This window comes from Triticum aestivum, chromosome 4D, assembly GCF_018294505.1.
Source record: "Triticum aestivum cultivar Chinese Spring chromosome 4D, IWGSC CS RefSeq v2.1, whole genome shotgun sequence".
Lineage (NCBI taxonomy): Eukaryota > Viridiplantae > Streptophyta > Magnoliopsida > Poales > Poaceae > Triticum > Triticum aestivum.
Window position 1 is genome coordinate 88,079,812 of NC_057805.1, and position 16,118 is coordinate 88,095,929.

A 16,118-nucleotide genomic window follows, 5' to 3' on the forward strand; every position below is an offset into this window, starting at 1 on the left:
TGGAAAAAACGGAAGGGCGGTGTTAGTTGATTGTGCTGGAAACTAGGTGGTTATCAGTTTAGCTTAAGTGAGTTTTAGCTTGCTTCCCCCTCTTCACTTGTATTCTCCGGATGAGAGGGGTGAGTGCTTTGTTTTTGGGGTTGTTGTTGCCTCGCGCTTGCCTGAGGTGGTGTTTGATGTGTTTTGGTTGTATGTCAGGACTACTTGGTTTCCTTAATGAAATCAGGAAAAGATCCCTTTCTTTCAAAAAAAATATTAAATCGCCCGGAGATTTTTTTCATTTATTAAATCGACGTGAGATCTGATCCGATGGAGACAAAAAGAACGGCGAGATCGATAAAATAAGCAGGAACCCAGGGGCCAGGGTGCAAAACCAAGGAGTCACACCTGTACACTTCGAGAGTTTTTATTTTTCAAGATCAGATCGGGTCGGGGCGAGGAGAGGAGAAAATAAAAGCAAACTGGAGAGACCCTCTGTTCCTCTCCCTACCAACCATCTTCCTTAGCGACGAGGCCACCCAGAGTTCCACAGGAAAGAAGCGCGACCGGAGAAAGAAGAAGAAGAGCAAGATGTCGTCGGTGTTCAGCGGCGATGAGACGGCGCCCTTCTTCGGCTTCCTCGGCGCCGCCGCCGCCCTCGTCTTCTCATGTACGATCGCCTCTCCTCCCTCCTCCCCCTCCTCCCGCGATCAAGCGGCACCTTTTACGAAAAGCTGAGATTTCATTAGATGTCCGAGGGGTTCTCTCTCCCCGCTACCGTCGGGCTCGCGGTCGCGCCTTCGCTCGATCTGCCGGTCCCCGCGGCCGCGCTGCGAGTTCCGTGCCCCGATTCGCTCGATTTGGGATCCCTCCACGCTGGATCCGGCTAGAGAGACGATTTGACCGGTTTCGTTTGCAGGCATGGGGGCGGCCTACGGGACGGCCAAGAGCGGCGTCGGGGTGGCGTCCATGGGAGTCATGCGGCCGGAGCTCGTCATGAAGTCCATCGTGCCCGTCGTCATGGCGGGAGTGCTCGGAATCTACGGCCTCATCATCGCCGTCATCATCAGCACCGGGATCAACCCCAAGGCCAAGCCCTACTTCCTCTTCGACGGCTACGCTCACCTCTCATCAGGGCTCGCCTGTGGCCTCGCGGGGCTCGCCGCCGGCATGGCCATTGGCATTGTCGGTGATGCTGGAGTCAGGTAAAGATGCAGCTGCTGCTTTTATTTGTTTGACTTTAACCTTTCATCTTTGACTTTTAAGCGGTATGTGGATGCTCGTAGTTAGTTAGTGCTGTGCATTACGGTTTGATTAATAATTAGCCTTTCATTAGTTTATGCCCAATGAGCATCATGGATCTGTTTTCCAAAACAGACGTGGTTCCTCCCTTTGTGATTAGTTTATTAATGTTGGTTGTAGCATATATTGCTACAAAGCGAGAGTTTCATTAGCTTTAGCTTGAGTAATTAAGAAAAATCTTCCTAGAATCCTACATGATATTGTGGATCCTTCTGTTTGAAGTCCATGCAATCTATATGCTACTAGTAATAAATAGAGTCAGTTATGTGTTTGAATGATCTTGCTTGTACTTGTGACTATGGAATTGTCTCTAGATTTTATCATAAATTTAATACAGAAAGCATCGCAAATGACTTTAATTTAACATTTTTTCATACTATTATGATAACTTTGTTGCTATAATATATGATGAACATATAGTATATGCTGATATTGCGCTTATGTAGTTTTGATGTGAGCAGCAAATATTGAGGGCATTACCTTAAGTTATTGTTTGGTCTTTGTATCTGTATTGATGTTTAAATAATAGCTGTGTATTGGTTATAAGACATTTTGCCTGCAATATTTTTGAACCAATATTGCAGATTTACATTCGAAAGTACATGTTCTTGGATAAGCCTGTGATTTGATTCTGACATATTTGATCTGCAATAAATGTTTAATGTCGACTATATTATATTTCTATTTGGAACAGTTACTATGTTAGTCTATGATGTGGTTGATCAGTGTTTCCTTCACAGTTTTTCAGTTGCATATTGATACTGTTTTGTATGGGGGCTGCACTGCAAGCCTCCTACAGTTGAATCCAGTGCTGACCTGTTGTGGATTTTGATTGCAGGGCTAATGCGCAACAACCAAAGCTGTTCGTGGGCATGATCCTTATCCTCATTTTCGCAGAAGCACTTGCCCTTTACGGTCTCATCGTGGGCATCATCCTCTCGTCCCGTGCCGGCCAGTCCCGTGCGGATTAGGCGCCTCGCTCTACCATTCTGCAATTGCCACACAGGCTACATTCTTGAGAAGCTTTCTAATTTTGATGTATTAAGGAGATATTTGTAGATTATTAAGGAAGGTGACACTTCCAGTACCGTTTTCATTCTTTTTGGGTTGTGGTGGGCGTTTGCTGTTCGTGCAGAGGATTTTGGGGTAGGCTGGATTGCTGCTCCTGGGAATATGGGTTTTAATCCTACTTGGTGGTGAATAAAAACATGCATTGTAGCTAAATAATAAATTTATGATTATATTATGTTCATCTCTTTTCTCCACTCTAATTCCTTGATTCAAATTCCTACTCTTTTTCTGCATGGTTGGTAGAAATTAATGTGGTTTGTCTGCTTTTCTGCTATACATTTGTTGAAGCCACAAATTTGCAATTCATATAGGCTACCAATTTGGTAACGGCAATGTGATTTTGGTTGTTTCCTACAATGTTTTTTTCTCATACTCTTTCGTCTGTTCACTGTTCTAATACGCTTCTCCGTCTGTTCATAATTGTCGCTGATTTAGTACAAAGTTGTGAAGGAATTAATTTTTTTCTGAATCAGATGTATATATACGCATTTAGTTTAGTACAAAGTTGTGAAGGAATTAATTTTTTTCTGAATCAGATGTATATATACGCATTTAGTGTATTTTGTTCACTCATTTCAGTCCGTATGTAGTCTATATTGAAATATCCAAAACATCTTATAATAGTTAACAGTGGGAGTACATTCTAAAAGCTGATGTCAAGAATTTACAGAGATAACTAATACCCAGAACCTACACATCCTTGTGTAGCTGCAACTCATATGTGAATCATGACAGCTAGATTCAGGGATGTTCCATGAGAAGTTTATAACTGAGGAGAACAGGATCGCTAGCTGAAATGCAATAGTAAATCATCAAGTACACACACACTGGGTTCAATGTGCTGTCTGTCTCGACACTGTCCAGTGTCCACTGTTTGAAATACAACACATGAGAGGTTTTGTTCTTGCTAACAAAGGTAGACTATCTGTCTATTGTTTGAAACACAACACAGATGAGGAATTTTGTTCTCCCTAACAAAGGGACACTATCTGTACAGCTTAGCAAGATCGTCCTGATAACCCTTCTTGATGACCTCCCTCTTGAGCTTGAGGGCAGCGGTGACGAGACCCGACTCGGGGGTCCATGGCTCCGGTATCAGCTTGATCCTGGCAGGGATCTCAAACTTCTCCAGCCGCGATTGCTTACCAGCCTGAAGAACAATTTAGAGCAACAGCACAATACAATTAATCACACGTGTAACGGTTCGCAAACGACCGAAAATTCGATCAGAGTGCAGGAGAAGCACGGACCTTTGCCAACGACTGTAGAACTTCTTTGACAGTCTCTTGCTTCTGGCACAGATCGGCGAAATCGGAGTATGCAATCCCTTGTTTTGAGGCCCAGTTTTCTAGCTCACCGTGCGCGGTTACAACGAGTGCAACACAGTAGTTTTGGGAGGGGTCGGCGTGGACCATGATGTTGTCAACATACGGGCTCACGCTCAAAGTAGCCTCCACCTGTGACCGCATACTTTGTTAAGAAGAGAGCTACTGACTGCTTGTTTGGGCTGGTCGTAAGTTGAAAAGTGCCGAAGTAGCTGCGTGTTTGGCCAGAAAAAGAAACCAGATTACCTTTCCTAGTGATACATATTCACCATGTTGAAGCTTCACTATATCCTTCTTCCGGTCGATGATTTCGAGGCAACCATCTGGGTGCAAACGACCAATGTCACCGGAGTAGAACCACCTCATGCCTCTCTCATCATCCTGAACAAGATGCATACTTTTACGACTTTTTGTTATTACAACACAGACTGCTTTGTAGTATCACTGTTGTTGGCAACTTACCTTGTAGACCTCATTTGTTTTGGCCTCGTTTTTGAAATAGCCTTTGGTTACATTTGGGCCTCCAATAACGATTTCTCCCCGAGGCATTGGTGAATCAGATGTCAAGTATCCACCTTCAACCCAATCTATCAACTATCATGTAGAGTTACAATTATGTTAGGAAAGAATTGAATCTGAAGGAAAGGGAGAAGAATAAAACTCGACGGGCAAAGACAAAATCCAGTAATTGTTAACGCATAGGTTCTTTTTGCGCAATATCACGTGTTTCTAGTTTTATGCTTAGGGGCATGAAAATATAACTGCAAGGCACTAGATAGACAAAATTGCCATGCATATTAACTGGACTAACTGCAAAGTTACCAATCTAGTAGTACTATCCACACACATGGAAGAATTACACCAACCATTTGAAAACATAAGCTGATCCACAAACGAAATATTAACATGTCCTTTACAACTTGGGGAACACCTTCAATACATACCTCGTCAGACATCTTTCTAGGGCAAAGATACACCATTAACAGTAAATATATGCATGAACATAATAGCTTTGCTATGGAAAGTGGAACTAAAAACCATATCAACATTATGAAATGAGAAAGTATATCTTTCTTCTATACCTTAATGAACGAACAAGACAGTGGAGCACCAACACGACCAACAGATGTGTCATTATACTCAGAGAATGTCCCGCCAGCACACGTTTCAGTTAGACCATATCCTTGCCCTATTGGAGCCCTGTAACAGCAAAACTCGGCTGATCAATTTCTGGGCTTGTAAATGTATGAAATGTATATAATACGCTAGTTATATTTGAAATGTATGAAATTGAAATCCAAACTCAGCAAGCAATAGTGGAGTATAAACATAATTGCTGTCAACAGAAAGAACTTAAGATAACTTCTTTTTGCAAAAAAACTGAGGATCTATATATCTCACCCAAGGCATATATTGATAAATCTCTGAGTTTCTCCAGACAGAGGCGCTCCGCCTGAAAGTATAAATCGAATCCGGCCTCCCAAGATTGCACGCACTTTCTGGAAGACAAGCATGTCCCACACAAGCTTCTCTAATCCCCATGCACCAAACCAACTTCCATTGACAGCAGCTAGCCGACGGCTGTAGGCGATATCAAATAGTTTCTTGGCTACACCACCCTTTGCATCAACCTAAGTTCATCTCAATATTAACAACAATTCAGTGCAGAGATTAAAAAAACACAGAGAAAAGAAATAGATGATGGCATCGTAGAGGGCAATACATTTTTTCTCACGCCATCACGAACACGGTCAAGTATAGCAGGTACCGCAGTCATAAGTGTTGGCCTCAGTGCAGAGGCATCACCTTTGGTCCCCCTTTTAATTTTATTTGATGTATCAGTCAGGGTCAATGGTGATCCATATCCTATAGAAGCCCCAACAGCAGATATAATCGTCTAGACCACGCATTTACAGAAATGTAATTAGTATAAGTATACTGATGCCACGAAATAAATTGAAATACTGATATGACACACTATACCTACCTCAGCTGCCAACTCAAGAATGTGCGCAAGCGGAAGGTACGCCAAGTAGACATCCTTCTTACCAAGTGCAGGCACAATAGTCATAACAGCTGATGCTGTGGCCAAGACATTCCGATGGCTCATCATGACACCCTGTGGAAAATGTACAAATGAGAATAACGTTTCCTCAATCAGCGGGGCTGTAGAGAAGATGAACTCAGAAAGGACATGCATTAGTGGTTTACATATCAGGAGCGTTCCACCATGAGTACATGAGCATTATCAGACAATTGAGCACCTCCGATAAAACTAGACCAAAAATTAAATATGGTGAACATGGATTTGAACAAACCTTGGGCATTCCAGTGCTCCCACTTGTATACATTATCACTGCTGTATCAGATGGGAGAGGTAAATTTGCTTCGATAGGTGTTTCCAACCCTAGCCTCTCTACCTCTTCAAATGACTCAACTCTCCAGTTAGTGCATTGTTTAGCCAAGGATACTTCACTTGAGACATCGTCCTCACTTATGTAGACGACATGTTTCAAAGTATCAAGTTGCCCATTGATATCAATAAGCTTTTTTAGTTCTTTCCGTCCACAGATCACAGTAGTTACCTCAGTCTAAAGAGTCAAAAAATAACAAGATTAGCAACCGTACCACACAGCTAACATAAGGTATGCTTTATTCTGATAAAATAGATATGCCACGCCATTTCCTTAAGTAATAATATAAAAAAATGATATCGTGGTAACTGTTGCTTGCATTTTTGGTGCCTACCAACAAAAGGCAATGCTATAACTAAAAAAACCAGCTGTCTTGAGTTCATGGATGCACAGTATATAGTGAACCGACCTCATTTAGTGAGTGACAAAGTGCTCCCTCTCCCAAGGAGGCATAAATGGTGACCACGGTAATGTTTTGTCTGAAGCATGCCTTGGAAACAGAAAAAAAAATGGTTAGAGAACTTGCAAATGATTTACAGAGCAGAATGTTAACATAATGCAAGTAACATAACAAACACGCACTTTTCTAAAAAAATATAAGAAAAATACTCATAAAGTAGTTAAGCTGAAGCAATTCCATGTTCAGAGAAAGAAAACAATGTTTATGTGGGGAAACAGGGTTTTTTTATATATATTCATATCTCCATCGTTAGTCCACTTCTTTTTGCCTCATTATGTTCATCTAGATCACTAACATTATTCAGTTTATATGCAAGGATGATGATGGACTATCTGGTCTTTAGTATCTTTGAAATGTTCCAACCCTAGCATTTACATGATACTGTCAAAAGAGTAAGAATAGGAACATATATCCTGCTTCATGGAAAAAATTACTTGTAACATGGCCATAGCAACCTGCATAGCCCGCGTTCATAAATGTGTTAAACTGAAGGGGTCCTATTTGAGATATCAGTCTTGGCTTGGGAAGCCTGATCCTGGCCAAGATCCCAACCCCTGCCAATCCCAGTTCATGCAAGTTAGGACTGGGCCAAGATCTTGAATGGGATCGGACCTCCCAAATAAGGACTTTCTTTTAATTACAGAACTTACGAGAATGTATAGCTATTGTCGTGGCATGCATTTTCCTATCTTTTTGCAAGCTATTACTATAATGTCTTAACACCTATGAAAATGCAGAACCAGCATCCTGTAGTATATATTTAGGAAAAGCTTGCATTTTATTAATGGCAGTTGAAGATACACGAAGACCAGTATGCACAAATATAGTTTAGGTACTTGACGGCTTGATGCACGGAAGACCGAAAGCACGGCACATGAGTTTCCTAATTTTAGTACATTGGTGGAGAAGTTACCTGCAACGCAATCTGCCACTCAGCTCGCGTATCAGCAAAGATAGCAACACGCTCATCCTTCTGGTGCCCAATTTGGATCAGGCCTGATGAGAAGTTGCATACAGCCTTGAATGCTTCAATGTAAGTTTTCCACTCATACTCCCCCATATGGAGCTTCTCGAAGGATCTTCCATCAGCAGCTACCTCTGTTTCCCTTGAAATGAGCTTCCTGGTGCCGTGCAGGGGCATGTAGGCATACTGCTTGCAGGACTGTTCGAAAAGCTCGGCGAGCGTGAAAATCCCTTCCCAGTGCGTTTCGACAGGCTGTTCGGACCTGTAGTTACGGATGGCATAGCCAGGCTCACCACCCACATCGACTGGCAGGCCCCTTTTCTTCTCAGCCTTCCTCTTGGTAAGCATCAGAGACGCCACAAACGGGATGACAAAACCGATAAAATAAGGATTCATGTTTCTTGAAATACAGCCTTATAATATTTGCAGCTCAAGGAGCGTTGATTCTGATTCTCAGAGGCCTTGAAAGGATAAGCCTGAAATAATTCTTCCACGAGGTGAGTTCTTCTCCAAATATATCATGGTTTAGATTGTCAGCGATATGATTCATTTTCTCTTGTACTTCCTCTGTAAACTAATATAAGACGTTTTAGATCACTGTACTTTAGTGTACAGAGGGAGTACAAGTTAGTTTGAATTCTAAACTTTAGAAGGCTACAATTATAAATGAATGACAGAGTTCTGATACATATGACAGAGTTCCGATGACCAACTAGCGGAACCTTGAGTTCTGGAAACCAAACCCAGCGGAAATGAACACGCGCGACGGGAGGGAGAGCTGGGAGCGGTACCTGGGGTGAGGCTCGGCCGGCCAAGGAGCAGGGGAGGGCTACGGAGAGGTTGAGGAAGGGTGCAAATGTTGCAGTGCGGGTGGCTGGGAGTAGTAGGAGGGAACAGGCGGAGAGGGAGAGATGGAAGTGACGGCGACGGCAACGGCAAGGACGGCGGGGCGGAGGACGCAAGAAGGCCGCGCCGTCGGAGAATGGTGGGTGGGTGGAGGGTGGAGCTGTTCTGGCGGTGCAGGACTGCGGGGGTTTAGGGATCTCCGCGGCGATCTATCTGGTGGCATGGCTGGCTTCGCTGCTGCTAGTACTAGCGGAGGTCGCTCGGAACCGGGCCCCTCCGAGAACCGTCTGCCTTCGGTTTCTCCGTCCTTGTCCTTTCCTCTGGTTTTCCGAGAAGCTCCTCGTACTGGAGTGTCTCCACGTGTATGCAGCTCTTCATGCGAAATTCCAATGTACTCCCTTAATTCTGAATTATTATTTTTCTAAATAAGATGTACGGAAGACGAATTTCACTATGTTTATCTACTCATTTTGATTTGTATGTAGTCTATATTAAAATATTTTAAAACAGAGGTGATAGTATTTTCTCTGTCTAATGTCACTTTTTTTCATCTCTCAATGCATCTAAGCATCTTTCTTAAATAATTTGTGCGTTTTCCCCGAGAAAATGAGCCTCGCCCTTCAATTTCGTTTCTGAAATCAGTAAGACCTAATACTATGGTTCATAACCTGCACACATCTACTCGACCGCAACACAGATGCGGGCAGTCATTCAAAACAAAACAAAACATTCAAGTCTTGGACTTGAGACCTCTGGTCTTGAATACCATATTAAATTTATGGTTTCAAAAGCATGAACTGGTGAGAAAAGTCAGACAAATATATTTCAACAATCTCCACACACGGGCGCACCTCGGATGCACGTATCCGCACTACCTACTCGAGCCCTCCTAATTGACCTTTGTCATCATAAGTGTGTGACGACAATCAACAAATACTCACGCTTGCCATCCACCATTGCTAACTCCAAAACAACCCTTGCAGACGCTACCTATATTTGATCATATTTCTCACTGGTGCCCTCGGTAAAACTGGGATTTGCGTATAGGATTTCTTTGGATGTAGTTGCCATGAAACTGAGCTAATTGATGTATGCCAACATCCCAGAGAGAAATTTTGTTAGTCGTTTTGCCATATAATTCTTACAATTCTGTATAGCAAAATTGTTATGCCATTTCACACGATGTATACTACTCCCTCCGTTCCTAAATATTTGTCTTTCTAGAGATTTCAACAAATGACTGCATACGGAGCAAAATTAGTGAATGTACACTCTAAAATATGTCTATATACATCCGTATGTGGTAGTCCATTTGAAATCTTTGAAAAGACAAATATTTAGGAACCGGGGGAGTATACCGTATATGTAGTGGCACATGCACCAACCTGAAGGGTTGGGGAGCAAATGCTACAAGTGTACCAAGGAAAGGAAGCATAGAAAATTAATTAGCAAATACTGATAATTTTGCAAGTATAATTCCATGGTCTACAGGGTTTAGTGCACGAGTGACTATGTTCATTGTAGAGTTCACGTCCCTCATCTTTGATCTGCTATCATGCAGATTGCACATGACTCACATTGTCCATAATGGCCTTGGTGCAATACGTGGACTTGTGGCGGGGTGTTCATCAAACTACTATGTCCGTGGCAGTGAACGCCCGCTCCTGACATTGGACCTCTTTTGGTTCTACAGTGCCAAGTCTTGCAACCTGGCCATGTTTAGGGGCTCTACCATTGCCCCCACACTGGAAGCTCTCTTCGTGATCTCAGGCTCCTCTTCATGCCAAGATGTTCATTTTGCTTGCTATTCACGACAAGTGTTGGACCGCAGGCAGGCTCGCTCGCCGGTTGATTTCACACCCATCACGTAGTGTCTTATGTGACCAGGAATCCCAGATCAGGCCTCTTCTCCTTGTCGATTGTTCCTTCACCCATCAAGCCTAACATGGAGCTTTTGCCAGGAGTCGTGCCGCTGCAACCACCCCGTGCCCCTGGTTGATGGGTTTCTCGACTGGTGGGCCCTTGTCTACGGCTCCAGCGAGCATGTGGAAAGGGATGTCTACCCTTGTCATCCTCACCTCTTGTTTTCTTTGGAAGCACTAAGATGGGTGCATCTTCAACGGAGAGCACCCTTCAGTCACTCGCCTTGTGCAGATCTTCCAAGATGAATCCCGCTGTCGGGTAAGGGCCAAAGGATTGACACATCTTTTGTTGGAGACATGGTTTTTGGGTTTGGGGGCGACCATATGCCCCATTATTTGTGCTCTAGCGCTCTTGCTCTCGCCATTTTGTGGTGTACCTGCTTGCTAGATGCTATCATAGCTCATTTTCTTTGTTTGAACTCAACTCTATCTATCAATAATGAGATACACATTTTTTTGTGTATTTGAATATGAAAAGAATCTTCTTTGGACCATCTTGATTGATTGGATCAAATCTATCTCGTGATTTTTGAATATAAACAAAAGAAATAAGAGAAGGAGATGAAATTTACTTGTCTACGAAATCACTAATTAAGGAGTACTCCTTCCAAAGATCACTTCCCCTCCCCAGGTTGTGACAAATGGCGTGCCTTGTCTCAACCTGGGAGTTTTCCCTTTTTTTCGTAGAACCGTTTATTCAAAACGCTTTATCTCTTAAACCGTGCGTCCAAATCTCAAACCGTTTTCACCGTTAGATTCCTTGTGTCGAGATCTTCAAAAATTAGATCCCATGTTGATAGGTTTTAATGAACTTTTTTTCATAAAAAAGGACGAAAAAACCAAAATGGGAGCACATTTTTACCTTCTCGAAAGTCGTTTCCGAGAGGCACGTCCATGCCTCTCGCGAAAGTAAATTTGTGCCTCCCGCGGAAGCAGAATCGTACCTCTCATGAAATAAAAACGAAAGAGAAAATGCGTTTTTTTTCGTTTCCGTGCCTCTCGCGAAAGAAAAAAAAAAGAGAAAACGCGTTTTTTTCCTTTCCGAGAGGCACGGCCCGGAAGCAAAACCGTACCTCTCGCGGAAGAAAAACAAAAGAGAAAACACATTTTTTTTCGTTTCCGAGAGGCACATCTGTGCCTCTTGTGGAAGCAAAACCGTGTCTCTCGCGAAAGAAAAACCATGTCTCTCACAGAAAAAACGCATTTTTCGTGCAATTTTTTTTTCGAATTTTTTTCATTTGTCGAAAAGCTAAGAAAGACAGGTAGAAAACCAAAAGTTAAAAAATCAAAAAAAATCTAAAAAGCCGAAAACACGTGCGGTAAAATAAATAACACAAAATCCAAAGGGAGCGTCCAGAGCGCGGCACGTGGCGGCGGCTAAGAGCACGCCAAGTGGCGCGCTCTCAGCCCACCCTCATGTGATCGTGGGGAGGCTCTCGAAGGAGCCCTCCACAACTTAGTTGCTCCCACTTGTCTAGTTGAACCAGTGGCGGTAGCAGGCCCGTGAAAATGGGCCCCATTACAACTTATTTCTCTAGACTTGACCATTGATTTTTTTCTACCTATTCTCATGTTTTGCTTCATTTTATTTTGACTTTTTACAAGACCAGGGCAAAGGGTGATTCGATTGTCACCTTCAAAAAGTGCATCTTTAACAAGTATCTCAATTGGTATGTTTCATAAAATAGTGTTATCGTTGAGAATGAATGTTATTATAGTGGGAAAATAACGAAATAAAATATTTTTCAAAATAAATACTCCCTTTGTCCATTGGTTCTCGCGCAAGTCAGACTTCACAACTTTGACCAAGTTTATAGAGAAAATTAACTATATCTACAATACCAAATATATACCATATGGAATATGTTTCATCATAAATCATTGGTATTGATTTGGTATTCTAGATGTTGACAAGTTTTTCTATAAAGTTGGTCAAAATTTACAAAAAATTGACTTAAAAATACTATATATAATACACATAATATTTTGAGAAAGACAGAGGGGTCCGAAATTACTGTTTCGATCTTTTTGCCAAACTTTAGCACGATCTGAACCCTTCATGATAGTTTTGGCGTGTCTATGTGGAGGTACAAACGCTACCTACTTCGGCGTGTCTATGTGGAGTTGTTGCAGATCGGTGGGGGAGGGGGGGGGGGCTTAGAGGTAGGTATAGCTGGCCAAATGGGCCGGGCCTGGCATACCGGCCCGCAAGCATGCTGGCACGGCACGTGATGGGCCAGGCACGACACGCTCTAATCGGGCCGTGCCAGGCACGCGACACGCCTTGGGCCATGCCTGGGCCTGGGCACGTGGGCCGATACGGCACGACCCATTTATCCTTTTTATTTTTTATCTAGATTTTGTTTTATATATCACATAAAAAAGCCCAATAGGCCAAAATCGGCCCAAGAAACAGCCTAGCGGGCCATCAGGCTAGCGAGCCAGCGTGCCTAGCGTGCCATCGGGCCGGCCCGTTGGGCTCCTGGGTTGTGCTTGGGCTGGAGGGGGCAGAACACGGGCCGGCACGGCACGGCCCGACTAATAATCGTGCCATGGCGGGCCGGGCCGGCTTGTTTGGCCAGCTATGCTTAGAGGGATGATCGCGGCGGCCAACATGGTGGTGTTGTTTGGAGGTTGAGGGACGAGCGTACCGCCAATTAGGGTTGGGTCGGGGAGTGCCGTGTGGAGGAAGAATCTTATATATAAAGTATCTAAGAAGCTTATCCCCACTATTTTATTTTATCTTAGCATGCAACCTGTCCACCTTATCTCACTTTTCATGACATGCACACTCTCCATATCATCAAGCGCCCATGCAACCATTTAACTTTTCACTTTTTACCACATGCAAGCCATCCACATCATCAAAGACATCCAAACCCTCCACATCATTGATTTTTATTTTTATTTTTCGGCAATAAATAATTGAACTTGAATTTCACAAGACAATATAACATGCATGCACCCTCCATTTACCTCTAGGTTGGATGTGGTGTGACACTATTCTCATAATATTCTAATTTTATTTTTGATAAGTTCGTTGCTAAAAAATTCCGCACCAACGTGCGGGAAGTTATTTAGTATGAACAGTGATACATACAGTTCATTGGATGAAGATATAACGAACCCAAAATGTAACTTACATTTGTTTCAAGGTACCTAATATTTAACAAAAAAAAAGCGAGCAAGGACCTTAGGTGGAATTCTTAAGTTTGACTGCATAATTACAGTTGGATATCAAGTTTTAGCCATCAAACGTGTTTTCCCTGCCAACCTCCCCAAACCAACCTTCCACCCAACAAACCCACATCACACTGTACAAACCATCCTAACACATCACAATGCAATGCAACAACTTAAAGACACGCTTGCAGGGCAACCATGCCCAAGCCGGCGAGACCCTTCCTTCCCCTGCTCATCGTCCTCCTGCTGATCGCCAGCCGCGTCGACAATGCCGGCGCCGACGCCACGGCGTGGCAGCTGGAGCCTGCCCAGCCGACGTCACCGGCCGCGCTGGCCGGCGAGTGGCGGCTCCTGCACGCCAACATCGGCGTCTCGGCCATGCACATGCAGCTGCTCCCGGAGGATTTCGTCCTCATGTTCGACCGCACCGACTCCGGCCCCTCCAACATCTCTCTCCTCGACCCGGCTTCGTGCGCCGCGGCGGCCGCGGCCGCGCCGAACGCCACCGCCGCGCCCGTCGACTGCTCCGCGCACTCGGTGCTCCTCGACCTCCGTTCCAACGCGCTGCATCCGTACCCGCTCGCCACCAACCCGTGGTGCTCGTCCGCCGCGCTGCTCCCCAACGGCACGCTCCTGCAGACCGGCGGCTTCTCGAACGGCGACCGCATCGCGCGCCTGTTCTCCCCGACTTCCGGCTGGGTCGACCTCCCAGATTTTCTGGCCGCGCGGCGATGGTACGCCACTGACATCCTCCTCGCCGACGGGCGGGTGCTCATCCTCGGCGGCCGGCGGCAGTACAACTTCGAGTTCTTCCCGCACGACGGCGTCAACGGCCCGCCGCCGCTGACCTTCTTCCCGTTCTTGGACGAGACCACGGAGGTGGACGCCGAGAACAACCTCTACCCCTTCCTCCACCTCCTCCCCGACGGCACCGTCTTCGTCTTCGCCAACGACCGCGCCGTCGTCTTCGACCCCTACAACCGCACCCCGCTACGTCGCCTTCCCACGATCCCTGGCGGAGTGCCGCGGAACTACCCGTCCTCTGGCTCGTCCGTCCTCCTCCCGCTGCGCCCAGAGTACCCGACGCACGCCGAGGTGCTCGTCTGCGGGGGCGCGCCGCGTGGGGCGTACCAGCTCGCGCTCCGGAACGGCACGTTCGTGCCGACTGAGCGCACATGCGGCCGCATCGCGCCGACGGACGCGAACCCGGTGTGGGCCATGGAGGAGATGCCCCTGCCACGGGTGATGGGCGACATGGTGCTGCTCCCGACCGGCGACGTGCTCATCGTGAACGGCGCGGCGGCGGGGACGGCAGGGTGGGAGCTCGGGAGGGAGCCGGTGATGTATCCGGTGCTGTATCGGCCGGACACGCAGAACGGCGCGCGGTTCGAGGTTCTGACCGCCTCCACCGTGCCGAGGATGTACCACTCGTCGGCGACGCTGGACACCTACGGGCGGGTGCTCGTCGGCGGGAGCAACCCGCACATCGGGTACGTGTTCGCCAACGTGACGTACCCGACGGAGCTGAGCCTGGAGGCGTTCCTGCCGCCATACCTCGACACGCGGCTCGACGGCCTGCGGCCGCGGGTGCTGGGGGCGCCAGCGGAGGTCGGGTACGGGGAAGCGGCGACGGTGCGGTTCGAGGTGCCCGGCGGCGCGCTGGCGGGAGGGGGGCCCGAAGATCAGGTGGTGCGCGTGGTGGCTGTGGCGCCGGCGTTCGCGACCCACTCGTTCGGGATGAACCAGCGGGTGGTGGACCTGGCCGTGACGAGGGTGGCGCAGCTGGACGTCGGGGTGTACGAGGCGGAGGTGGCCACGCCGCCGTCGCCCGGCGTGGCGCCGCCGGGGTACTACCTGTGGTTCGTGGTGCACGCCGGCGTGCCCAGCAGCGCGGCGTGGGTGCGCACGCGGCCGCTCGGTGCAGCGCCATGATCACTGACACAGATGATATCAATGTGAAAGATCATTCTTTCTCGACATCCCATCAGCGGGAGATGAGACGAGCTAGGGAAGGAATCGTCATTTTGCATGTTAACGTAGGTCAGAAGATGGTTTAATTAGTTTGGAAAGTGACCAGAATTTATCAAATTTTTATGACTCGGCAGATGAAATCCGTTCACTTTCTTTGCTGCCATTGTTTATGCCCATAATTCTTAGGTAAATGTGTCCACTCGGCCGACCGGTCTGTCCTCGAGGCCGGTCGCTCGCTGCCCGTTCGATCAGGGACGAATTGTACGTCTCACAACGCACAGGACGCCTTCTCCAACGCCTCATCTCTCCGCACGCCGGCTAGTTCAGCATCGCATCTTCCCTTCTACGTTTTGTTTCTTCTCTCCGCACGCCATGCCAACCCATCCCTCTCCCGTTTCCCGCCAAGGCCAAAGCTGCGACAGGCGTCAGCCGACTCTGTGAACAGCGAGTCCCAACCTACGCGGCCACTGATGGTGCGCGCAATTTAGATTATATTCATGCTAAAAGAACAAATGCAATTGTGGGAGCAGTCAATACTAAAAAAGAAGGAAAACAGCCAACATCCACAAACAAGCACCAAACAAATTTTAATCTTCTCATGACTTTTGATGACCACAAAGCTTGCATCAACATTGATCTTAATATAATTCATAGACGGAGGCTGCCACACCTTGATGATAC

At 46.2% G+C, this 16,118-nt stretch overlaps 3 protein-coding genes across 3 annotated transcripts; 2 read left to right on the plus strand and 1 right to left on the minus strand.

The window, feature by feature from the left end:
- Positions 1 to 361: 361 nt before the first annotated feature.
- On the plus strand, positions 362 to 2,533 carry LOC123096403 (V-type proton ATPase 16 kDa proteolipid subunit). Its single transcript, XM_044518141.1, has 3 exons — positions 362 to 649; positions 899 to 1,184; positions 2,120 to 2,533. Exons 1-3 carry the CDS (start codon positions 571 to 573, stop codon positions 2,250 to 2,252), a joined length of 498 nt encoding a protein of 165 aa, XP_044374076.1. The 5' UTR covers positions 362 to 570; the 3' UTR covers positions 2,253 to 2,533.
- A 589-nt stretch (positions 2,534 to 3,122) lies between these two features.
- LOC123096401 (long chain acyl-CoA synthetase 9, chloroplastic) lies at positions 3,123 to 8,631 on the minus strand. The gene is made up of 12 exons (XM_044518139.1): positions 8,307 to 8,631; positions 7,465 to 7,991; positions 6,501 to 6,581; positions 5,996 to 6,268; positions 5,665 to 5,796; positions 5,401 to 5,574; positions 5,079 to 5,308; positions 4,760 to 4,877; positions 4,140 to 4,271; positions 3,924 to 4,058; positions 3,603 to 3,809; positions 3,123 to 3,502 (listed from the first exon to the last, which is right to left on the minus strand). Exons 2-12 carry the CDS (start codon positions 7,909 to 7,911, stop codon positions 3,338 to 3,340), a joined length of 2,094 nt encoding a protein of 697 aa, XP_044374074.1. The 5' UTR covers positions 7,912 to 7,991; positions 8,307 to 8,631; the 3' UTR covers positions 3,123 to 3,337.
- Positions 8,632 to 13,621: 4,990 nt separating this feature from the next.
- Positions 13,622 to 15,590, plus strand: LOC123096402 (aldehyde oxidase GLOX). The gene has a single exon (XM_044518140.1). The coding sequence runs from the start codon at positions 13,665 to 13,667 to the stop codon at positions 15,396 to 15,398; it is 1,734 nt and encodes a 577-aa protein (XP_044374075.1). The 5' UTR covers positions 13,622 to 13,664; the 3' UTR covers positions 15,399 to 15,590.
- The last annotated feature ends 528 nt before the right edge of the window (positions 15,591 to 16,118 follow it).